Source organism: Chelmon rostratus, chromosome 16, assembly GCF_017976325.1.
Source record: "Chelmon rostratus isolate fCheRos1 chromosome 16, fCheRos1.pri, whole genome shotgun sequence".
In the NCBI taxonomy this organism is placed as follows: Eukaryota; Metazoa; Chordata; class Actinopteri; order Chaetodontiformes; family Chaetodontidae; genus Chelmon; species Chelmon rostratus.
The window spans coordinates 10,015,403-10,038,882 of NC_055673.1; the positions used below are offsets into that span (position 1 = coordinate 10,015,403).

General features: G+C 40.1%; 4 protein-coding genes across 4 annotated transcripts; 1 reads left to right on the forward strand and 3 right to left on the reverse strand.

The window, feature by feature from the left end:
* Window positions 1-1,281: 1,281 nt before the first annotated feature.
* On the reverse strand, window positions 1,282-6,703 carry LOC121619619 (hepatoma-derived growth factor-like). The gene is made up of 6 exons (XM_041955448.1): window positions 6,262-6,703; window positions 4,061-4,137; window positions 2,952-3,090; window positions 2,239-2,397; window positions 1,948-2,136; window positions 1,282-1,739 (listed from the first exon to the last, which is right to left on the reverse strand). Exons 1-6 carry the CDS (start codon window positions 6,346-6,348, stop codon window positions 1,719-1,721), a joined length of 672 nt encoding a protein of 223 aa, XP_041811382.1. The 5' UTR covers window positions 6,349-6,703; the 3' UTR covers window positions 1,282-1,718.
* A 2,118-nt stretch (window positions 6,704-8,821) lies between these two features.
* On the forward strand, window positions 8,822-16,211 carry prcc (proline rich mitotic checkpoint control factor). The gene is made up of 7 exons (XM_041955922.1): window positions 8,822-9,616; window positions 9,710-9,757; window positions 10,294-10,782; window positions 11,442-11,534; window positions 11,765-11,911; window positions 12,388-12,453; window positions 14,118-16,211. Exons 1-7 carry the CDS (start codon window positions 9,305-9,307, stop codon window positions 14,202-14,204), a joined length of 1,242 nt encoding a protein of 413 aa, XP_041811856.1. The 5' UTR covers window positions 8,822-9,304; the 3' UTR covers window positions 14,205-16,211.
* A 364-nt stretch (window positions 16,212-16,575) lies between these two features.
* Window positions 16,576-19,342, reverse strand: mrpl9 (mitochondrial ribosomal protein L9). The gene is made up of 7 exons (XM_041955923.1): window positions 19,094-19,342; window positions 18,182-18,341; window positions 17,931-18,055; window positions 17,782-17,835; window positions 17,528-17,629; window positions 17,300-17,383; window positions 16,576-16,897 (listed from the first exon to the last, which is right to left on the reverse strand). The coding sequence occupies exons 1-7, from the start codon at window positions 19,178-19,180 to the stop codon at window positions 16,628-16,630; spliced, it is 882 nt and encodes a 293-aa protein (XP_041811857.1). The 5' UTR covers window positions 19,181-19,342; the 3' UTR covers window positions 16,576-16,627.
* A 572-nt stretch (window positions 19,343-19,914) lies between these two features.
* Window positions 19,915-23,239, reverse strand: LOC121619883 (transmembrane protein 272-like). The gene is made up of 5 exons (XM_041955817.1): window positions 22,414-23,239; window positions 22,261-22,323; window positions 22,115-22,165; window positions 21,779-21,970; window positions 19,915-21,260 (listed from the first exon to the last, which is right to left on the reverse strand). The coding sequence occupies exons 2-5, from the start codon at window positions 22,319-22,321 to the stop codon at window positions 21,004-21,006; spliced, it is 561 nt and encodes a 186-aa protein (XP_041811751.1). The 5' UTR covers window positions 22,322-22,323; window positions 22,414-23,239; the 3' UTR covers window positions 19,915-21,003.
* Window positions 23,240-23,480: the final 241 nt, after the last annotated feature.

A 23,480-nucleotide genomic window follows, 5' to 3' on the forward strand; every position in this document is an offset into this window, starting at 1 on the left:
GGCAACTACAACAGTAACCTAAGCAGCAGATTAAGATGAGTGACAGCTTCCGAAAGTAACAGAGAAAGCTTTGCCAAGAATTACACTTCAATGCCAAACTACTCTTGGATCAGCTCCAGATTTGAGTGGGCAACTTTGACCATTTTATAGACTGAAATCCGTGGTGTGGTGCAGGTGGGTATAGACACAGCAGTCATCACTATTTTCACTTTTAAAAGCTGAGGTTTCTCTTAGGTTCATGATTTGATTAACTGTGGGCTCATGTTGCCAAACACAGGAAAGAACACTGAAGCGATGACAATGACACCCAAGTAACATTGTGAGCAGGTCTAGCATTTGTAAAAAGTCGAACCTTGAAAATCACCTATAGTGGAAAAAAACAACACCACATTTTGAACATGTTGTCCAAACAAATGTTAAAATAAAACACATCTTAAAACATCACAACTTTGTTTCACAGCCAAAATAATAAGACCACTTAAGTAAAACAGACTTGTAATTCCAGTCAAATGGGTTGAGAAAAAAAAAGGTCAGAAACTGAAGTGTTACAGGTAGTTCACGCTGTAGATTCTTCTCATTTCAGTTTTGTGTTGATCATATGTTGGCATTAACAATGTCAGCGATACATTTCAGAGCTGAGTAATAAACATATTTGGTACAACCAATTACTGAATGCAATTCACAATCACATCTCCAGTATCAAGCAATGGCAGCATTAATGTGAGCTAATTAAGAAATGATACTATCATGAAATTGAGAGCTGAGCTGATGGATTTGACAGAGGTTGCCAGATTATATCTCCAGAAAAAAGTGGTGACAATTAACTTCTACACCCTGCCCCCAAACACACCACAGCTCCACCTCGACTTGAAAGCTTCAAGGCCGAGCTCCGACACAAAAACATTCAGGAATGTCTTTCTTCTTTCAATAGTGCACAATCATGAAAAGAAAGCTACAGAGGGGTTTCCAAAGTGACTTGTTTTAATCCTAAAATAGCTCTTCTCAAATGGGCTTTACATATTCAACCTGGAGAATTTTAAGAACATATTTTGGTCACCTGCAATGAAGCATACACGACACCAAAGCAACAAATCCTGTGTTGCATAAAAACGTCATACAGTGAACTAGACAATGGTTAACGGGGTAGGAACTGAAAGTGCAACTCATCATGCTTTACGATGAGGCTGAGAAGCTAGGTGAAACAAATTGAAGTAAAACATTTAATTTATGAACTAAAGCTGAGGGCATGGGTGAAAAATTTGTTCTTATTCCTGTACAATATCTAAGTTTTAAAACCATCAGATGAGAGTATTTATCTTTTTTTGTGATTTAAATGTTCCTTTTTTATTTACTATATATTCAGTGATTCCTTCTACATTGAAAAATGTTTTTGACACCTAGCATTCAGTCTTCATAATTATGTAATTGCACTTAGAAATAAAAAATATATACACACCAAAATTCCATTTATAAACGAGCCTTAAAGTGCTCATTTCAATTGTTTGAAATCAGATTAGCAAACTTTTTGTTTCTGGGATATATGATATCCCAAAAATGGCAAATGAGGATTGGTTTGTCTCTCAATACAAACACTTAGGTTTTTAAAATTCTCCTATTAATTAAACAGCTGAAATCGGGCATCCTGCAGGTAATCATGTTGACGCTTGAATTCCAGAGAAAAGCATCAAAGATTCTTGGTTTTCTTGTGTGAGTTGATGTTAAGCACTGTCTGTCACAGGCTGCAGGCAGAAAAGTGGAGAGCAATTAGATGAATGACCACAGACAATTTCTCTGCAATGCAACATACACATACAATGGTCCTTAAGTATCTCTACGTAACACTACTGCAGAATACTTTACAAATCATATCATTGTGTTTTTGCAGAACCAGAATGGCCCTTTAAGACCATATTAAGTCTTTGTGACCTGATGTTTGCTGGGTCTCACCTTATCTGCTGTTAGTTGGCCTCCTGCCGGAGCGTTTTCCTGGGCCTCTGCTTTTGACTCGCTCTGTGAGGAGGGAGCAGTTGCCTTGGGTCCAGCCACATCATTGAGCTTGGCCTCTGCGTTCGACTTGTTGCCGTCTACTTTAGAGTCACCTTCCGCCTCTGCATCCTTCGGCCGCTTGGGAGATGCCTTTCAAAGGTAGGTTTGACAAGTGTGAGAGAATGCATGACTAGAAACTGCCTATTAAGCTTTTTTCTTTTTTGTTTTGCAGGCTCGATGAGCAATTTTCACCTCCGTGGACTCCTCTGCTTTTCGTTTAGTTCCTCCCCTCTCGTTCTTCTCATCGATGACCAGGGCTCCTTCATCCTCATCACTGCTGCCCTCGGCATCTGCTTTCTCCGAACTACCTGTATCCCCTGCTCCTTCAGACGCATTGTCCTTCTTCGATGACTGTAGGCAGAAATGAAAATATTATTTTAAGACAAGAAAACAAAGTTTGAATGTTCTCTTGTATAACTAAAATAGGTTTCTTGCAATCTTTCAGAATGTGGGATAATATCCAATTAATTTGATGTACTTATGGTAAATGCTCACAAATGAGTGGTGTCAGTTCCTTTGAAACAAGGAATTGTGTTTAAAAAACAGGTTGAAAACTTGAGGGTAAAGTATTAGGTGCAGACATTAATTTCACCAGGTTCAACCAGGTGTTTGTAGAAAGAATGGATTCAAGTTTTTGGGTTTCCACAATGCATAATTAGTCTAAAATCTCACGTGACAAGCTGCGTTGCCTGTGGAAAAGCAGTTCAGCAGCAGAAGCTGAATTAAAAAGACGAGGTTTTCTGCAGCTGCCACTTCTGGCTTCACTTCATTACAGTTATCTCTTACATCTTAATACACCCTTTTTCATATACCTCCGCCAGGAAATCTGTTCGTAACTGTCACATAGCACAAGTATTATGGATTTCTCAAATGACAATAAAACACTATCCTAGAAATACACACACCTCGTAGCCTTCGTGTGTGACAGTGGGGTTGTTCTCGATCTCCCAGAGTCCCTCAGCGAAGCCTTTCCGCTTCTTTGCTTTTCCAAACTTTTCCTTATGTTCATCGTACGGGAACAAATCCTTGGCTGCCAGGAATGCCCTGTGGTGGCCGAACATGAGAGACATTAAAGGAATTCAATGATTTTTCAGAGTAGTTTTGTACATCCATTAACACAATCACATCAATTTAAATTGTTATTGGCTAAGATGGCATTATGCCACACAGGTTGCAGTGTCTATTTTGACATTTGGATAAAAGGCAACACATTCTAGTGATGTAATCATTAGTTAATTATTACTTAAACAGCACAGATTGATCAATGACAATTCTGACAACTCATTGTTCATCAAGGGGATCAAGAATTATTGTTATATATAATTATTGTAATTACATATATTGGAAAAACAACATACTGACAATTTTGCTACTGTTAGAGCTGGAACAACAGCGGGAATATGTGAGTGCACAGTTTGAGTTAAACTTTGATATTTCTTGTGTGTAAACTGAAATATTGGCTTGATAATAGAAAAAATAAAAATAACTAAAACACGATGTGACATGGTGGCCTGAGACAAGAAGTCAAAGGGTCACCCACTGTGGAGTATCATCTGGGGACAATGAGTATTCACTGCAGATTTAATGGGATTTTGGAAATGTAAAAATTAATGGGAATCAGGCCAGTTTGAGAGGACTTGTCTAGGACAAACGTACGGACCAAAGGACAGTGTTATAAAAATGTTCAGGAAAGGTCAAAAGGTCACCAGAATTAATAAAAAATCATCATGAATGAAAACTTCATGACAATCTGTCCAGTAGCCATTAAAACATCTTGTTCGAGACCTTTGCATGTACATTACGTGATTAAACAAAATTACTGCTAATTAAAAAAAAGCTGTTGGCAATAAAAGCACTTTTCTTTGTACAAATGTACAGTTCCCATCAGTAACTGGTATTTCCAAAACTGGCAGAAATTAGTTCACTTAAGACACTTATTTAAACATTCTCAATTTCTCCAAACTTCTGCCATTATTTAGTGCAAAGATTGACAACATTAACACACGTTACTCACGTCTCATGCGTTCCAAAAAAGAACACCTGGTACTTGTTTGAGGGGGACTTAACGGCTCCTTCAGGTAACTCGTCAATCTGTAAATTCAGAAGATACCCTCTTAAGAAAGGATGCTGATGAATCTGAAAATCCATGGAGCTCTAACATTATTTTAATATCTAATATCTAAGTGAAACACATTGTTATGAGTTTATTTATTTATTTTAAAATCAGACCAGGAACATAAATTGGTAGGGATTAAAGTATAATGTGAAGGTTTTCCTAAATATACTCTGATTAATGTATTTTCATTGACTATTGATTATTTTTGAATAAATTAATAAATTTTTTAGTCTATAGACAATACGAAATGCCCGAACAATGTCTCAAGGTAACACTGTCACATTCAGTCAAAAACACAGATATTTCATTTATAATGATGAATTAGAGGACAGCAGCAAATCCTCATGTTTGAGAGGCATGAATAAGAATAGATGTTTTTCCTTGATAAATTATCGAAAATTTTGTCCGTTTTCTGTCAACTGCCTGCTGAATTAACTGCTTCAACAGTAGGGGTCTTAACGCTAAATTACGCTTATAGGACTGGACAGTCATGCAACACAGTTCAGCACTATTCATTGCTAATTGAGAGGTATTTTAAATGTATTGCTCAGCATGATGAGGTACTGCCAGCTACTGTAAAATTCACTTCAATCTGAAGTCCTAATGAGCCCCGAGAACAGAGGTCACTCCACTTTTTGCTTCATTTCTCATGTTTAATATCCTTTCAGTGCACTGTAAGCCTCCACCACTCAGCCAATATTTATTTGTGTTTAATAAAAGAGCACAGCAGGACACCGAAGCACAGGAAAAAGCCATTATGATGGCCGAGCATGGCATCCCTTTTGCCTCTGCCAGACAGGCCTTTTGGTATTCCCAGATAGGGCCACTGTGTCAGGGGATAGGTGGGGCAGGGCCTGTAGCTTGCTGACATGGGGCATGACTGATAAGACTAAGAAAAAGGAGGGAAGAGGCACAGATCAGTACTAACTATTTTGTCAGAATCATAGTTGTTTTACTTAAAGGTACTCTTAATAATACACGGTTGTTGTACGGGTGGAAGCAATATGTTTTACCAATCAACAGCATGTCTGGTTGCTAAATCAAATGCAGAAACACTGGCTCAAACTCTTCTTTTCAACTCTACAGGCCAGTTGTGGTTAGAGGCTACGTGTTGTTTTGTTTCCACATTTTTCCATTTTAGTTTTGGCTCTAGTACAGCCTAAAAAGCCAAACAATTTTGGTCATTTTTATATCATTTTTTCCTATCTTGTACATGCATAATAATGAGGCTGCGTTTCAAACGTAACGTTAATCCAGTTTGACTTAAAAGTTCACATTTTCTCTCATGCTGAATGATTAGGAAACACTGACGGCAATGTGGAACGGGTAGACATTACGTTATGGTCTTATAATACTGTTTTTATTAGCCTGGACCGAATTCTAACGTAATGGAAGTAATTAAATCTTACGAGAAGAATCACTGTTAGCTAACGTTACTTGTTGCAACAAGTGTGGGCGGAGAGGCATGTTTACAAAGCACCAAAGCATATGGCTACACCAGCAGCCATGTGCAGTCTGTAATGCAACAGTTAATAAGGGGGAAAAAAACTTAAAACTTATTCAGCACGTAACTTAGCTAAGTTACAACGTGGCTTAGTGTCTGTCCTCACACAGCCCAACGTTAGCGTTAAGCTAACGTTTGCTACATTACAAACGTGAACGTGGTGAATGACATGACCGTTAATTTGTAGGCGACGTTGTTACCCAACTGCTATTTTTAACGGCTGAGAAAAGATTTATGTTAACATTAGCCTGACGGGCCCCCTGGGAGACGAAAGCGGCACATGACAAGCAGCGTTGGTGGCACAGAGCAGCTAGTAACAACATTCATATTTAACTAGCCGAGCTGGCTACAGAAGGGTCTGTCTACACGATGAATCACTCGAAAGAAATTTACTGTATACAGTTGGCTAGCTGTGTGTGGATACTGGGCTGGGCAAGGTTAGCTAACGCAACCGAGCTAGGCTAACTCATGGTAGCTAACGCTAACTACCGTTAGGCCTCGCAGGTAAACAAGTGATAGGAGCAGACAGCCAAACGGACTGAAATGAATGCCTAACCAAAGACTGGGAACAAGAGATTTAACGTCGGGTGCTTACCCTCGCAGGCCAGTGTGGATACCCCTTCATTTTAGCAAATACAAGATCTCCAGGTGTGTATTCTCTTTGCCTGTTGGACCTCGGCATGTTTCTTGCAGAAATGGCTTTCTATGTCAGATATATGTGTAATTACAACACAGGAGTAGTTTTAATGTGATGCGGTATCCGGATTGGTCAACACCTGCAGCAAACAAGCCAAGCGTCGGTTTGTCATCCAAATTAACCAGGCGCGGAAAACTAAAACGAGGACGCGGCGGGCGACTTTTCTTCGCGGATTCTGTGGACTGTAACCGCGGCCGATGGTAACGACGCCGTCCTGGATTATGTTTAAATAACGTTACGAATGCTGTAACGCTGTAACTAGTTGCTTTAGACGTTATCCCACAAGCCACTGGCACGTCCCCCGGACTGTTTGGGTTTGAAATTGAAACCCGCTTCCCACTTTGCAGACGCGCCCCCAGTAGGCTTCCTGAAGCTGCACAGTGGCGCCCCTGTTGACCAAAGCCTAGTACTGCAGGTATACTCCACGTAAAACTTAACAGCACTAATTTTAGGAAAGCAAGCAATAAATTAATCATTTACTTGGAAATTTTCAGGACAGGTGTTTGGCTCAAATAAAAATTCAGAGTAACAATATATATATATATATAAGGAATTTACCTTTAGTCAGCCACATGACTGCAAGGAGGCCCAGTGCAAAAGGGAGCTGCGTTTCATCCTCTCTGTGCATTATGTACAGTTTTTCAGTGCTGGAATACTACCAGGTCATAGGTAACCTGCGTGGCAATTTGATTAAACACATGAATTTATCAATATGTGGCAAACAAGCACAAAACTGAAATAATAATGGTATTGAAATACTATTTCAACGACCCTCTTCAAGACATCAAGGTGACAAGGTCAGTTATGGGCCACCTTAAGGCCCATATTGTGTCAGTTAATATTGTGTTTTAGTGGTGCATATTTTCAAACGAAATTTCAATACAATTAAGATAATTGTGTAGCTTTTAGTTGTCCACTTTGCCCACTTGGTCATTCACGTTTGTTAAGTAACCAAATATGAATTTTATCTTACAAGTTTTAGAATGGAGAACAGCATCATGTAAAACAACCATAATCTCCCAAAACTGGATAGTAATATTTCAAGGAATGCATGGAAAGTAAGGGTCTTTAAATTTAAGGGGCTTTTCATCTGAGATTCATTTCAAATGTTTCAAAAGATTCCTCTGCACAAGAGCAAGACGGCGCAATCTGTCTGTGGCTAATGCCACAGCACAGGAAGATGCCCATTTGAGTCAAGACTCAGATTAACCAAAAATATGTATACACTTGAATTTAGCTTCTTCATAGACATAGTACAGCTACATTTCAGTCTCTGTGACCGAGGTTGCATAGAACAAGAGACACATCCAACATGTCATCTGATGAAAGTGAGGCACCTTCATCCATTCTCATTTTTCTACCCCACCCATGAAGAAATCTGTAATCTACGGTTTAGAACCACAAACGAATTGTAGAAAGAGACAAATTCTTTCAGCAGTATTATTATCTGACAGTCTCCCAAATACTCCCACACACATCACTCCATTATCAGGTAAGGTTGTCATTACCGCACATCTATCATCTTAAATCCAAATTTTTCTTCATTCCAAATTGGCCAAAAGGATGTGGAAACCCAAAACATTAGTCCATGGGATTATTGGACACCTCAATACAAAACCATGGGCATTAATATTCTGCTTTAACAGGGACAATATTTGGTTGGACCTGGCTGCAGGGTTTGAAATCAGGGCTCGGTCCATTTCTTTATGTACCTCGGTTTGTGTATGGGGGCATTGTCATTTTGAAACAGGAAAAGACCTTACTCAAACTGTTCACACACTTTGTCTAAAGTATTAGTTGTCGATGTAGCTTGATGTATTTTCCTTAATTAGAATTGATGCACTAGCCACAGATGTCCTAATCCACTAGGGGGCCGCAGGGCAAAGATTGTTGGCCCCTATTCAGTCGACACAGTGAACCAGGGGCTTTTTTTTTGGCCTCTGATGCCTAGTCCACACAGAAAATTTTACAAACACTGAGATCAGGAGTTACCCTAACACACCTTAAGAAACCAAAAAATATATATTTTGATCAATGATCAATAATCCTTTCTGTGAATTTTATTTTCTGACATGAAGGTCTCGTCAGACTTCAAAGCCTTTTTCACACAGGCAGGAATAAAATTGTGGGGCACAAATGCTTAAGTTTTTACTCATTTCTGATTTTGCTGGCCTAAAATGAGTCACATTTAAACATATTCAGCCTTAACATACTGGAATCAGCTTATAGTATATGCAAAATGTGGAAGCCTGTAATTGTAGATTGTAAACTCATGTTTGCTGAACCCGAAGATTCAGTGTGAGCTCAGTTCTAAACATCAATGCCTTTCTCTTCTTTTTTTCTGATACTGTACTTGGGTGTCTATACGCTCTACGTCCATTAGGAGCGTGAATGCCCTGAAGTTGTTTGCCACCTAATAACAAACAAGAGAAGAAGAAAGAGCTGCGCAAAAAGCTGCGCAGTTGTCGTATCTTCAATCATGAATGATGGAGGCGAATGTTTTGATGGAGTCTAGAGTCTAAAATAAGGCTCGGCTATTGTATCGTGAAACACAGCTGCGGCATCAACCGGCGTTGTGTTGTGTGCAGTAACAGGCCTGAGACGAGTCTAATTTGACTAAGCGAGAAAGACTCGGTAAGCTAATATCATTTGCTGCGGCGGCCTAGCTAACGTTAGCTAGCGGGTTAAGTTGGGACAGTCCTTCATTTAATGAGCTGACTGCGAGGCCCTCTTTTAACCTGCTTTGTTTTTCACGATACTACAGATTCACCGGCAATTATTTCATTATCTGTGTGGCTATATTGATCCAAGATTATCTTACCTTTAATTGAAGTAAGCTCGTCGGAAAGCGCGAGTACGGCTCCTTGAGACCTAATCAAGAAGTGGTTATCCATGTCCACGAGTTACTGCGGAGTAATCATAATTAATAACATCAGCAAACATGTCTTTAGTGGCCTATGGCAGCAGTGATGACAGTGACTCAGAGGAAGCCCCGACCTCTGCGGCTACGGAGAGCAGAGTCAGCGCAGGGGGGCTCTTCTCAGTCCTGCCCGCTCCTAAAAAGTCAGGATCGGCAGGAGGAAACTATGGACCAAGTAAGGAGACAAAAGCGAACTCTTCAGTGGGCGACCGCACGTCAAACGATGACCTAGATCCTCAGCCATCTAAAGGCGGCTTATTTTCTAGTCTGCCTAAGCCGAAGAAGCGAACAGAACCTGTGAAGATCACTGTACCACAGATCCAGAGACGGGATGTGAGTCGGATCAGCCGTTTGCCTCCACATATTGTAGCTCCTGTGGTATATAATCAGGTTATAATTCATAATCTATGTATTTCTTATCCATAGTCAGACTCTGATGACGACGAACCAGCAAAGAAGAAAGCACAACCTCAGGTAACAATCTCTCACTGTGAGCAACTACATTCACAGTAACCTGAATTGTTCTCACCATAGGCCATTTTATTCAAGACACTCACACCTGTTTTTAGGTGAATTACCATTGAGACAGGACTTGCTCAGCATGGAGACCCAACAGATTACAGACTGCTGCCTCATCTCCCTGATAATACAGGAATAACTCCTCTGTCCTGTGTGACCTTTTCACAGTCACATTATGGAATTGTGTGCATGTGAAAGAAAATTTGTGACAAATAACACTGGTGTTTAACTAGCATCCAGAATGCTTTGCATGTAAACTTGTGGAACCCCTGCCAGCTGAGATTTAACTCTGCCACCTTCATACCTTGTGTCTCCTCTGATGTTCTTCTCAGCATTTCTGTTCTCTCAAAAAGGCTAGAAATTGAAGGAACCAATGGCACAGAATGTATTATTTTATCCCTTTGCTTAAACAGTATCAAACTACAGTGACGTAGCTGCTGTTCCCTTAACTCACTCTGCCCCTTTGCATCGATATCTCTTGCCTCTTCCAGGGTGCAGGTTCAGGCTTGTCTTCCCTTCTACCACAACCCAAAAACCTGACAGTGAAGGAGATCGACAGACCCCTGATTCCTCATGCACTCACCAAGCGGCAAGAACCCAAAGGACCCAAGTCTGGGACTCTGGCTCAGGGTCTGCTCGGTTCCAGCGCATCCCCTTCTGCTATCAAGGCTGCGGCAAAGTCAGCCGCCCTGCAGCTGGCCAGACAAATAGCCACAGACGACCAGGATAACGAGGAGGACATAACCCCTCAGAACTACTTTTCTCTGGGCGAGAGCTCCCAGCCTCTCCCCTCCGTCGTACCAAGCTTCGACCCCGAACCAGGAGCCCCTGCAGAGCTTCTTCCTTTTTCACCTGCAGATGAGCCGGGTCAGTCAGACGCCCCTCTCGACTTTGGAGGGAGCCATGAGGGAGCTGGTGCTTGGGGAGGTCAATATCCTCAGTATCAGCAGCCCGAGGCAGGCCCAGAAGCTTTCCCACCGGTAATAATGACTCACACAGTATCTGAAACCATATGTACATGTTAGACATATGGATAGATTCAGATTACACTGAGTATGTTTAAATTTACTTCAGTAATTTACATGAACTGGTATATGTAACAATAAATTGAGGCCAATCTTGTTCAAAATGCTGTCATGTTGTAAACGCTCGATTGAGTGAGCTCATCAAATCTCAGTGCAATCATGGAAACCTTCAGGAAGCCTCAGTATCATGAATATTTGAGGCATGAATGCACTTGCACATTATCCAGTCAGGCAATACAGATACAGTTAACAGTATAGATGCTAATATGACAAGAAGAAGAAGAAGAATACTTAGACATCCTTAGTAATACAACCACAAATCTACATAGAAGCTACAGAGCCACATCCTGGTCTTAACAGCCTCAGGTCTAGTGTTTGCAGTGGCATCCTTGTCTTGCTATCGAGAAATATTAACCATGCACAATATCCCTTAGTCTCTAGCACACAGAAGGGCTGCTAACATCCCAAGTAAACTAAGTGTGTGAACTATGGCAATTTAGGGAAAACCAGAGGTCTTCCTCAACAAATCAAAAACAACAGACATTAAAAAGATACAAACCAGAAAAAACTGAACATCATTTTAGTGACATCCCAAATATTTTCTCCTTGGACAGGGATACTATAATGAACCATACTACCAGGATCCTAACCCCGGACTGGAAGAGGCTGAAGAGCCTGGCCACTCTGCCATGTTTGATGATGAAGCGGTAAGCAGAGTGCAGCTTCTTCTATCTGTATTGTTTTGCTCTATGACTCCATTCTGAATAAAAAGGTTAATTCTTGATATTTTTCATAGTTGCATCATGCTTTTTACTATTTCATTCCCACAATTTGCATTCAACATAAGCTCCTTATTCAAAAAGTATGAGTCTATGACCTTGAAGCCAGGTTGAAAACGTTGTTTGACTGATGGGAGCATTTTCTTCCTGTATTTCAGTTTATGCGGCTGCAGGGGAAACGGAACAGGGGCAAAGAGGAGGTGAAGTTTCTGGAGATCAAAGGGGACGACCAGCTGAGTGGCAACCAGCAGTGGATGACCAAGAGCATGACGGAAGAGAAGCAGAACCGTCAGTCCTTCAGCAAGGTGACCTGACTCCATCACTGTGGGGTCTTGTATTGGGGGAATTGACAGGGTTGGGTGTAAGGTTGCGATTAGGTGTATGTTCAGGATTTTGCTCAGCTTCTCGAAAGCGGAAGGATGTTTTTGCTATTTTTTGCTCACTGCTGATTGACACTCTGAGACTGAGAAGGCCTAAAGCCCTCCAGCCACAACATGTAAATGTAATATTTCATGGTCTGATTAAACAGGCAGTCTTTCCAACATAAACAGACATGAGCAAGGGAATGGCTTCAGTAATTTGACTCTTGATGTTTCTCCCACACAAAAGATGGGCTTGGTAGTTACAGGGCTGTTATAAAAATTATTTCATGCATGTCAAAAAGCCTAAAAAGTCAGATCACATCCTGATGTGTGAGAGTCGTCGTCAGTTTTGCAAAGAAACAACACATGCATTACATCACATTAAACTTAATGTAATGCCTGCTTTTTCATTCGTGCAGAAAAAAGGAGAACAGCCCACAGGACAACAGCGACGCAAGCATCAGATAACATATCTCATTCACCAGGTGAGTGCCTCCAAAGCACAAATTATAATTATACTAATTAAGCAGTACATTTCATCATCTGCTCATGTCTCTGAGGGCCCTTGGGGGACATCTGTGCAGACGTACATATAGCAGGGCCTTTACAGGATGACACCTAATATTTTCCAACATGGTTTCTCATCTTTATGATCTGTGCAGACATTAACGTGTTGGTACAAAGCCACCCTGTGCCAATGTTCATCTAACGTTATTTATCCAAAAGATTACACAGTTTAATAACCTGGAGTTGTTGGGTTTTCTTCTGCTAAATCTCTGGATCAACAGGGGCTATCTCCCTTAAAGTCAGTGCAGTCCTTCAAACACTACTTTAGAATGATTTTGACACCAAATTAGTGCAGAATTTAAGGAGCAGAGATTCAGATTTCAATCAAAATCATACATGCTGAAACAAAAACAGAAAATACTGAAGCTAAGGCAAGTGTTTCTCGTGCAAGACTAGCATAACAAAGCAAAGTTAATAAACAAAGCTTATTATTCAGTTGGTTTTGATGGTGATAGAAAGCAGGATGGAGGCCAGGGCTTCGAACCTAACATACATGACACACATGGGTTTGAATGCGTTAATGCTCGTAATGAGCAGGTGGCCTAGCTACCATGTGTGACTGGATGAATGCAGCCTTGTGTTGTAAACGGAGGAGGTGTCGGAGAAGAAGAATGGAAGAGACAGTCCATTTACCATTTACCATGTCTGGACACGTTCAGCTCCAGGCTGTTTGTACAGTGCAGACCTCAAGCTTTATACCTATGGTTTATACAGTATACTGCAAGAAAAGTTAATGACAAGCCCACACAAGGCATTCAAACAAGCTAAAAAAAAAAGTACCACCAGATTCCGAGAAAGTTTGGACGCTGTGTTAAAACATAGTTAAAACTGAAAGTGATAACTTGCTAATCCTTTTTGCCATATACTCAATTGAAAGTTCTACCTCATTAACTTCATTGATTTTTGTTTGGATCATTCCACAGGTAAACAGGTTGATTGGTAACAGGTGATAGTATCATGATTTGGTATGAAAGGAGCATCCTGGAAAGGCTCAGTCGTTCACAAGCGAGGATGGAGCGAGGTTCACCACTTTGTGAACATATGATTGTACAAAGGATATGACTGCCTGGGCTCTGGAACGCTTTGTAAAACTGTTGTAAATGATTGCATCTGTTCTTATTTACATTTTACACACAGTCCCAACTTCTTTGGAATCGGGTTGCAAAAATTTGTCTTAACCTTGCTAGCAGTGTCTTGTTTACCTTCCAGAGTAATTGGCTCAGTTCAGTCCTGTTGGATGTTGTCCAATCACACATGTTTTATTTTTACACACCAGGGATGGTATTCAATGTTGAAATTAGCACAGAGGGTGGGGATTTGTTTACTGTTCATTGTTAAGTTGGTTGGTATTCTGAACTCATTTTTGTCCATGTACTCACTCAGGCTTTTAGCCTCTCTAAACTCAGGTTTCCCCCCAGTATCTCTGGTAGTCTGACCTCCATTATTAGACATGCATACTATTATTCTGCAATTTCCCAGCTTGGGATAAATAAAGTATATCTATCTATCTAACTGTTTGGAAAGGTATTATTTGTGTGAGATTTAGTCTTATAAAAGCTTACATGACTTTTCTTGTCCACAGGCAAAGGAACGTGAGTTGGAGCTGAAGAACAACTGGGCAGAAAACAAGCTAACCCGCCGGCAGACCCAGGCCAAATATGGTTTCTAAATGTCGTAGTGTGGACTCTTTGGGGGCATTTGGATACCCTGCATCAGAAAGTAGATTAGAGCTCTCCAGATTTCTTTACTCAAAGACAAAACTTGTGTTGGGGACAAAACTATACACAACTTAATACAGATTTTTTTCCCTCCTGCCCTCCTTCCTGTATTTGTTTTGCACTGTTACTATTCAGTAGTTCCTTTGGTCAACTGTTTTATAAGGTGTCACTGTACCAAAAATCCAGTCATGGTAAATATAGGCGCTATACCTACATAACAGTGTTATAGTGTTCTTAAGGCACCTGCAGCCAGTTGGTGGGAGAGATGATTTAATGTGACCCTGAAGTGGCCATTATAAGTGTTTTCCTTTTGGATGTGTCTGCTTCCTGCTCATACATCGCACTCTGATGTATGACTCCTTTTTTTGTTTGTTTGTATTTTGTGATTGACAGATGATGCTGGTTTGGTTCTCTGGCAGTCATACAAATGTTAGTAAAATGTTGCCGTTGGATAATGAGGAATGAACTGGAGTCATTTGAAAGCTGTGACACTTAACACATTTATATGGAGAATCAACAACTTTGTGATAAAAATAAACATGTTGGGTTACATAGAGTGCGGTTGTTCATAACAACTCATTAAATTAAGGGTGTTGAAGTTTTCCTTGTCTGTGTTGCTATTATTTTATCCCTTATTTTTTAATTTTCTGTTGTGAAAGAGTCTGTTCTCAAGAATTGTGACATAAAGTGCCAGAGAACCAAACACGCGTTTCAGTATCAGCTGGTTCTTCAGGTGCCATCTGGCTAGAGAACCATGTGATTTTCACATGGAACAGGAACTTTACCTCAGTTTAACCTGGCTGCATCCAGCATGCATCTTAAAGATTCTCCTAAATCCCAACTATGTGTCTTTTTACTATCCTGAGTTGATTCCATTGGCAGTGAGGAAACACATTTGGCGTCTTTAAGATGCCTAAAGGGCGAATGCTTTCATGTCAAGTTGATGTTTTATTTTAGGTGGTCGAAAAGAATCAGGAATATCTGCGTACGTGGCTTGTTCGCTGCCAGCGAGCCAGAATGTTTAAAATACACTGAAGACATCTGTTAAGGGAAACTGCTATGAATTGTTCAGTGTGGTGAAACAAAATGCTGCCAGTGTCTCCAGCTTTAGAGAATATTGCAGCTTTATGCTTTTATAACGGCTGTAAAGATTGATCTTGTGTCAGTCTTTCCCAACAAAACAGCCTTTTTAAATGGCTCTACATCAAAGCACTGACATTTATTTACCCTCTTTCTCCTCTTACAAAGCAATGGGAGGTCCACCTTCCAGTATATTTTTGTTTTCCAAGCAGGAAATGGATCATAAACCTGGATTCATGAGCCAGGTTGCTTCTACATGCACTACATTTCATTACACGTGGGATTTTGCAGAGACCTTCATACGTAAACTACGGCAAGGTGTGGTGGGCGGCTCTGTAGTCATCCACCATCACATGCACAACCCAATCTGCCTCAAAACCTAATCTGACTTTTGGCAGAAACATACCAGCAGACCAGAGATATCTTTATATTGCTTCCATACTGTAGAGCTTCTGCCAGCCCAGCACAAGCAGCCGACAGTCTGAATACAGATCCTCACACATATCTTAGTGACAGGAAGTTACGGAGCTTCAACTGATTGAATGTTTCTCGTGTGAGTTCCAGCTCGTTGTTCTTCTTGTACCTTATCTTTGACATCTCTGTTGCAAAGGGTGAGTGGATGAGATAACATTTCTTTAAAATTTACATTCACATTATGCTTGGTTAATTATGCATCTGTGTCTCCGGGGACAAAAACAAGCATGTTTCTTTATAAGATTAAAGCATACACCTGTGTCAGGCACTGATCCTCCACATTCAGTGACAAGCACATCTGACGCCATTGTTAGGAAAGATGTTTTTTTTGTTTACCCTCTACTTTGTTATGCGTGCTTTTCAGTTAAATTTCGTGAATAAATCTTTTGCTTTCTGGCTCTGTACCTTTAAATGCATCTGGGTAGTTTTTTGGTAATGACAGCACAATGATGCAGGTATGGTTACTAAACATACTTTACCCAAATAAAACGTAACGTTCATGTGTAATATTTCCCAACATAAAACTGCATTTCCCTGTAATGTATAACACTTACAGTTTCCTTGAAAGTCTCCCACAGGATCTGTTAAAATTACATTGTGGAAAGTCAACTAGCTGAGAGGCGACCATATGGTTTAACATTCAGCTGTAACATTCATACACATTACTAGATTGTTTTTCAGTGTACATGAGATGGATGCACACGTGAACTGAACCGAAATTAACATTTTAATAATCACACAGACAACTGTTTCCAAGCATGTATAATGTGTATTATAGGTAAACATCCATTTCAGTTCTATGGTCATGATGTCAAGTCCTTCAGTCTTTTTTGGGGCTGTCACTTGGTGGTGCTGTTGTGTCTTGACTCGTCTTTGCACTCCCTGCCGTTTCTTCAGCTTCACTAACTTTACTCATGGAGTCTTTATCAGCTTCCGCTTCCACTGCAGCTTCCTCCACATCAGCAGCTTCTGAAATATCTTCGGCTGCCTGCTGCTGCATTTGTGTTTTCAGCTGCCTCTGATAGCTTGCTGACAGGTCCTCGTACGGCACCACTGACACAGGGACACGAACTGTGCCTATTCCATTAACCTGGTAGATAAAAATATGAAGAATAAGTTGGTCTTTGGTAGAATTCGAGCCTTTAGTGAACTTTTTAATTAATTTTGGGTGTAGGAGACTGATAAGAACAAGAGCTCTTAGTGGAGACATATGAGCAAAAGGCTCAAAGTAATTCTCTTCTGAAAACGTTAGCTTTTTCATATATGTGGCTGCTGGATTAAAAAAAATAAAAGTAAAATGTGTTTTTTTCTTGCACCATATAGCCACATGTAAAAGAAACTTAAACATTTTAAACATTTTTCTAGTTGTTTGGAATCAGTTTCTACAAACTACTTGAGATGCATCAAAAGCACGGAGCTACACTTGCAAATAAAATAAGAAATAATATAACTATGCATGCATGTAATGAATTAAAAAAAGAACATTTCTTACTGTAACTTCACACCAGTAGTCACCCACGTCCTTGACTGACTCAAATGGAACACTCAGTGCATGAGGTGGCACAACAACTCCCAGCTGCGGAAACGTTTTATTTAGGTTGAAACTTTTTTTACTTTTTTTGTTCAGCAGAAGCTTAACTTACTGTTAAATAGGTCATTTCTTAGGGGTTTCAGCAGATAATGTCATGTAGGAGAAAAGAGAAGATGAAGACAAACATACCTTCTTGCGAAACTGTCTGCAGATTACTTCTTTAGTGACCTGGAATTCATCAACTGGCATTTGGTGTATCCTCAACTCGGAGCGTTTAAGGAAATCAATGGTCTGTGGAAAGCACAAGGAAACCTTTGTGACAGCTGTTAGTCTGCTGTTCCTTTCATCTTTTCATCATTGTGGCTCAAGCACAGGACCTACAGCATGTAGTGAAGAAAAATCTGGAAATAAATCCTAAATATCTACAGTTGATGAGAACTCACCATCTGTCCTGTGCGGGTTTGGACTCTTTCCTCCAGCTTCCCCTCACGCAAAACCTGTTGGTAAACAAGGTAACCATGATCAATGGCTACTCGTAGCTATCTGGTATGAGGGGGGGAAATAAATAACAGTATTAAAATGGAATACACACTCGTAACTCCTCAGCAAACATCTGTTTGTTCTCCGGGGAAGGATACACAGCAAGGCCTTGGGGCAGCAGCTTGTTTCTGCCAACGGACTTCTTCACAAACACAGTGTCTCCTCGCCCCCCGAGCTCTGCCAAAACAAACAGTCATTTTTATAACTGCACTATAAATCCTTTTTTTTTTTTTTTTTTTTTACTTCCGGTGACATTGCACAAGTCTTTTTATGTGATCTCTTGAGAGTATTGTCGATACTCACTGGGTACTGTCTGAGTCAGGATGAGCTCCATCTTCTCCTTGGGAAGGTGTTTGGTGTCTTCAACCAGCTTGTAGATTCTGTGTCTCCGAGGGTGAAGCCTCGGCGGACTGCCTACTTTAGATAAGGGCACCTGCCACCAGCGCTCCACCACAACTGTGTTCTGTGGAAACATCAAGCACAAATCTTAACGACTGCTGACCACCGCTGCTTAGTGTACATGTCTTTTATGACAAAACCTCAAGTTGTAGTTTCAAACATGTCCATAGCATTTTTTTTGTTTAAGGGTGTAAAGTGTGGCACAATGAGAGAGAAAAAAAAAACATTTCCAACATCAGCCAAATATCAGCAATGAAACTAGAATATCAATGTTGTTTTTTTGAAGTTAATATAGGGGTATGCTGATAAAAGAGAAAAATAAAAGGATCAATAGATTTGCTGATAAGCAGAAAAACGATCAGTTTAGTAGATTAGTTCATGTTACATTTATTCAAAGCACATATTATTTGGTTACAGGTTGTGGTATTTTAGAAATGTCTCCTGTTTTCTTTCACTTTTAATTGAACATCTTTGGACTGTTGGTCAGACAAAACAACTAACTTAACGACAAAACTTTTGGCTCTGGGAGGAAATGATGGATTTTTTCCCCACAATTGTATTACATTTTATAGAATAAACAATTAATTGTAAAACATGCATACAGTGTATGTGTATATATGCATGTCATTTCTTTCTTGTAAAGTACGTTGAGCTGCAATTCCTGTATAAAAGCTGCCATACAAATAAAGTTTATTATTATCATTATATACATATACATTTATACATACAAACTGCATAGATATTTATATAAATGTATATACACGAACTGACAGTGACATATTTTAATTATTTGTGTTAGTAAGAGCAGACACGAACCTGAGCAGGAGTCAAGAAGAAGCTCCTGACACCAGTCTGGCTGAGCAGATCCTGAAGGACACGGCGGCCGGAGCTCCACATGTTCATTCAACACCGCAGATCACCACCTTCAACAATTTTATTCAACAAATCACTAAAAAGTTCACTGCAGCCTTGGCTTGGGGACCTCCACCATCTATTTAATCCACAACCATAGTAAGCATGTTAGGAACCATAGCAAGCATGTTGGCTAGCGGCTAACTGGCGTTCTGATCATTTTGTGTGACGTAAAAGGACCCGTAGCAGCTCTAATAGTAGTCCTGAAACAAGCCTGAATCAAAAGAAAACGAAAACGTCAACTTTGTTACACAACTAGCCGTGTCTGTTTTTAAGTTCATTTAATATGGATTTCAATATTAAATAAATACATTCTTCTTCTTTTTTGTTTTCTTCATTTGCACCTTCTCATTGCACAAAATTATTAAGGATAAAAACGCAACATACAGTACAGCATAGGATGAGTGTGTGTGTGTATGTGTATGTGTGTGTGGGTGTGTGTGTGTGTGTAATTACTCATGGCTAAATGGCTATGCTATGCTGACCTCAAGAGGTTGACCCCATGGATGTATTATAACCTATATGTATTATCACCTTGCTGTAGTGATGCACAAGTGTACTTCACAGTATGTCTGTACACAGTGACATCACTGTTACGTGTGGTAACTTTTTAAAAACTGTTTATGTGAAAAAAAATCGCCACATTTTATCCTCATTTTGCAGTCAAAGGATAAGACAGTCAAAGGATAAGACAGAGAAAAAAATTAAAGCCATCATATCTTTATTCAAGGCCGTCATCGTCAGGACCATCAAGTTCTTCATCTCATACCATATAGCTATGGGTGATATACTGACAAGATAACCAGACAATCCTCCGATGCTTAATAGTACCCAGGAATCATGCAATCCAATCATGCAAACAACATATCAAACTTTTTATTTCAAACAATATCGAACAATTCATTGTTACATTATCCATCCTATAATATAATATACATCCTAAGAGATACTATCAAGAAAAGTTGGTCCACTGCAGAAACACACACACACAGCAGAGTCGAATATAAAAACACAGTACAATAACAATTCTACATCTCAATACTGAATAAGTATTAGCTGCCACTACATTATCTAACGATTTCTGTTCTCTCAGTTCAAACATGAACTGTTTCAACAGGAAGTTCAGTGACAGTGACAGTGCAGTTGCTTGAAAGTGATATGATGTTTCAGCACATGTTGGATTTGACTAAACTGGCCTGTGGAGGATAATTAATGTTAAATTGCACTGGGCAGAGCTGTCTCAGTGCAGGACCTTGTGTGTTGTAATACAAAACCAATATATCAAAACGTTGCAAAAAAAAAAAACATTACGTAAGTCTCAAGTGAAGTAAGGTACCTTTCTTCAAACGTTTTCAGGAAGATTGCAGAAAGAAAAACCTTGTTGAGAGCTTGTGTGAGAGCTGCTGTTTGAATATTTTTACCTGTAGCTGCCAACAACTTTTATATCTGCTGTTAATGCTGTCACAATACCAGAATGTTAAACTTTGATACTATACTAGCATGAAAAACAATATAATATTAATAGTAATGGGAATTTTCTTCCCCATAGTTTCATCCGTTGAGCTTTGGGTTGAAAATCTGACTGCAGATCTGTTTTTTTATAACTTCAGTGATTTTGATACTACTGAATATATAATTAACAGAGATCAGATTGTTTTATAAATGTGGTATCAATCAAGTAGTGAAGTATCAATGCTTTTGCCAACCTTACCTAGTGTACAACTATAAAAACTACCACAAATAATAAAAATAACCCTGAGTAACAGGAGGAGAATCTGTCAAAATCTGGGTCAAAAGTTTCACTCCTGTCAAAATCACACATCACCAGCAGTGGGTTCCTCGCTTATCGCACCATAGAAAGAATTGCGGCTGGGTATCAATCTGCGTCTTGCAGTTACAGTCTTACAGCAGGTCAGTAGGCCGAAGCAAAAAACGCAGACGAACACCAGACTCAGAGTGACCCACACCAGGGTGGTGACAATGAAGGCAAACTGGTAGGTTGTCCTTTGGCAGTAGCGAGCTACTCCAGGTGTGTAGTTGGGAGGATATACAGGATAAACCCAGGTAGTGCCTATAGGGGAACATTTCAGAACATTTTAGAGTTAAAACTATGCACTAATACTTCATTTAAAGGCCCTGAAAATATATTTTCTCACTCAGCCTTTTGCTACAGAACAGCTAGAGTTGTTTCACGTGAGAGATTTCTGCCTGTGCTGTTTTCACTGGTTTGAAATGGGCGTGACTCGGTGATAAAAAAAACATGATGACACAAACTTCCGTGCACCAGTCAGGATTCAGCAAGATTTGAATCAGGTTGTGATGACAATTGGTGGATCGTTTGGTCACCGTCAACTAAATCTGATCAAACTGCACCCACACAGTCCTGAGTTTTTCAGTTTCAAGCTGTGCAGTGGGTTAGAAGTATAAAGTAGCATGAAAAGTTAAGTATAAGCACCTCAAACTTGTAGATATATACAGTACTTGGGTAAATGTACTTGATTACTTTACACCACTGCCCGATTCCATGCAAGAAGAGTCCAGAGAGATTTCTTTTGCTATAAACACAACATCTCTGACACTTTCTCCCACCTGCAATGAACCAGCTGAGAGTGAAGAGATGTAGAAGGGTGGTGCAGGTCAGGCTCAGGATGGAGATACATCCGTCCTGCCAGATGCTCCTGGTGTAGGTCAGAGACAGAGAGAGGAGGCTGGACGCTCCCAGCACTATCAGGTAGATGGGGATGTTGGGCTGTAATGGACAGTGGCCCAGATTTGTCAACCCTGCGATGCAGGTGACCAGAATTGGAAAATCAATATTAACATGGGAGTATGGGGGAAAAAAGACTCCAAAACATACTGCTTGCAGTGAAAAATCACACAAATAATACACAAAATGTCACAGTTATCCAACAGAAGAAAACCCACCCACACCAATGGCTGCGATCATAACCATCCACCAAATAATATTCACCACAACTACGAGACAGGAAGAGGGAGAGAGTCAGCGATCGTTACAGCAGTAAAATATAAAAAAAGGCAGTCATCAACATGATGGAGGAAAGACTTCTAACCAGTAGTTGAAATCACCACGGCACTCTGAGGCCTGAACTCATCCTGTGGACACGGGTTCATATCTGCAGCAGAGAAAGTCTTGTCAAAAGTGATACACAGACACAAACAGGAAGAGGAGCTGCTGCCGCTGCTGCAGCAGTGTTACACTGTACCTGTCCAGCTCTGAATGGAGACACTTTAAAGCCTTCTTCTTCCACCAGTATTCACTAAGTGAGTGTTGAACCACGCAGGAGTTGGTCCGAGTCACTCCCTAACAAACTTTGCTAACATCCTTTGCTGTTTTGGCAGGATGTTAAGACATATATGCCGTAGCCTTTCAGCAACTGTTTCGCAACACTCTGACGAGGAGGAAATATTCTACAACCCGCTATCTGATATAATCTGCATGAAAAGTGCTTTTCAAGCGACAAACTAGTCACATGTTGTCCTTCTATTTCCCTTGCAAACCACACTTTTCTGACATTTTGTAAACTATTTCCAATTCCTTGGACATAATAGATCTTAATGGGATTGCATGGTGCAGCACAGGGCTCAATGGATGCAGCCCAGCACAGAAAGGCTATGTGCACTACAGATAAGAAAAACTGTACCATCAGCTCTCATCAGTGTGGTAATAAATATACAGGCTGCACTGTCATCACACATTTTCTCAGCTAGTATCATCTGCAAAGCAGGTGGATAGAAAGAACTGAGTGCACCAGCTTACGGATTATTCTTTCTCATTTCAGCACCAAGACTAAAAAACCATAAGTTGAAATACATTTTCTATTTGACTAAATAAAACTAAAAAAAATGTCTCACCACAGATTACATTAACCAGTTTGTTATCTTTAGTTACAATGTGACACTGTTAATAGCTTAGATCTAAACAGTAAAAGCAATGCAATGCAAAGCCAAATCCAGACAAGAAGAGTAATTGATCAATAGCAGTAACTAAGTACATTTACTTAAGTACTGTAAGTACAAATTTGAGGTACTTTACTTGCTTCTTCTTTCTTTTAAAACTTTCTTTCTAAAACAGCATTGTGACAGTTGAAGTGTTTTGAGACACACCTCCATCACCTCACACACCAGCGAGCCAGAACAGGATGATGGTGCCAACACAGCTTCATGGCTCTGCAGCAGCACTGCCACCCTGTGACGACGAACCACGACCGCAAAGCACAATTTTGAGGTACCATTATGTCACTCGAGCATTTGCATTTCATGCTACTTTATA

Bases quoted from the DNA above. Each gene is read 5' to 3' on its own strand.
- LOC121619883 (XM_041955817.1), bottom strand. From the start codon at position 22,321: ATGAACCCGTGTCCACAGGATGAGTTCAGGCCTCAGAGTGCCGTGGTG. The intron at 21,971-22,114 runs GTGGGTTTTCTT...CCTGCATCGCAG, and splicing joins GATCGCAGCCATTGGTGTGG to GGTTGACAAATCTGGGCCAC. The intron at 21,261-21,778 runs GTGGGAGAAAGT...GTTCCCCTATAG, and splicing joins TCTCAGCTGGTTCATTGCAG to GCACTACCTGGGTTTATCCT.
- mrpl9 (XM_041955923.1), bottom strand. From the start codon at position 19,180: ATGAACATGTGGAGCTCCGGCCGCCGTGTCCTTCAGGATCTGCTCAGC. The intron at 18,056-18,181 runs GTGAGTATCGAC...TTGTTTTGGCAG, and splicing joins CCTGACTCAGACAGTACCCA to AGCTCGGGGGGCGAGGAGAC. The intron at 17,836-17,930 runs GTGTGTATTCCA...GTTTACCAACAG, and splicing joins TGTTTGCTGAGGAGTTACGA to GTTTTGCGTGAGGGGAAGCT.
- LOC121619619 (XM_041955448.1), bottom strand. From the start codon at position 6,348: ATGCCGAGGTCCAACAGGCAAAGAGAATACACACCTGGAGATCTTGTA. The intron at 3,091-4,060 runs GTGAGTAACGTG...CGGCCACCACAG, and splicing joins TTTTTTGGAACGCATGAGAC to GGCATTCCTGGCAGCCAAGG. The intron at 2,398-2,951 runs GTGTGTGTATTT...TTCTGCCTACAG, and splicing joins TCACACACGAAGGCTACGAG to TCATCGAAGAAGGACAATGC.
- prcc (XM_041955922.1), top strand. From the start codon at position 9,305: ATGTCTTTAGTGGCCTATGGCAGCAGTGATGACAGTGACTCAGAGGAA. The intron at 9,617-9,709 runs GTGAGTCGGATC...TCTTATCCATAG, and splicing joins CACAGATCCAGAGACGGGAT to TCAGACTCTGATGACGACGA. The intron at 11,535-11,764 runs GTAAGCAGAGTG...CCTGTATTTCAG, and splicing joins CCATGTTTGATGATGAAGCG to TTTATGCGGCTGCAGGGGAA.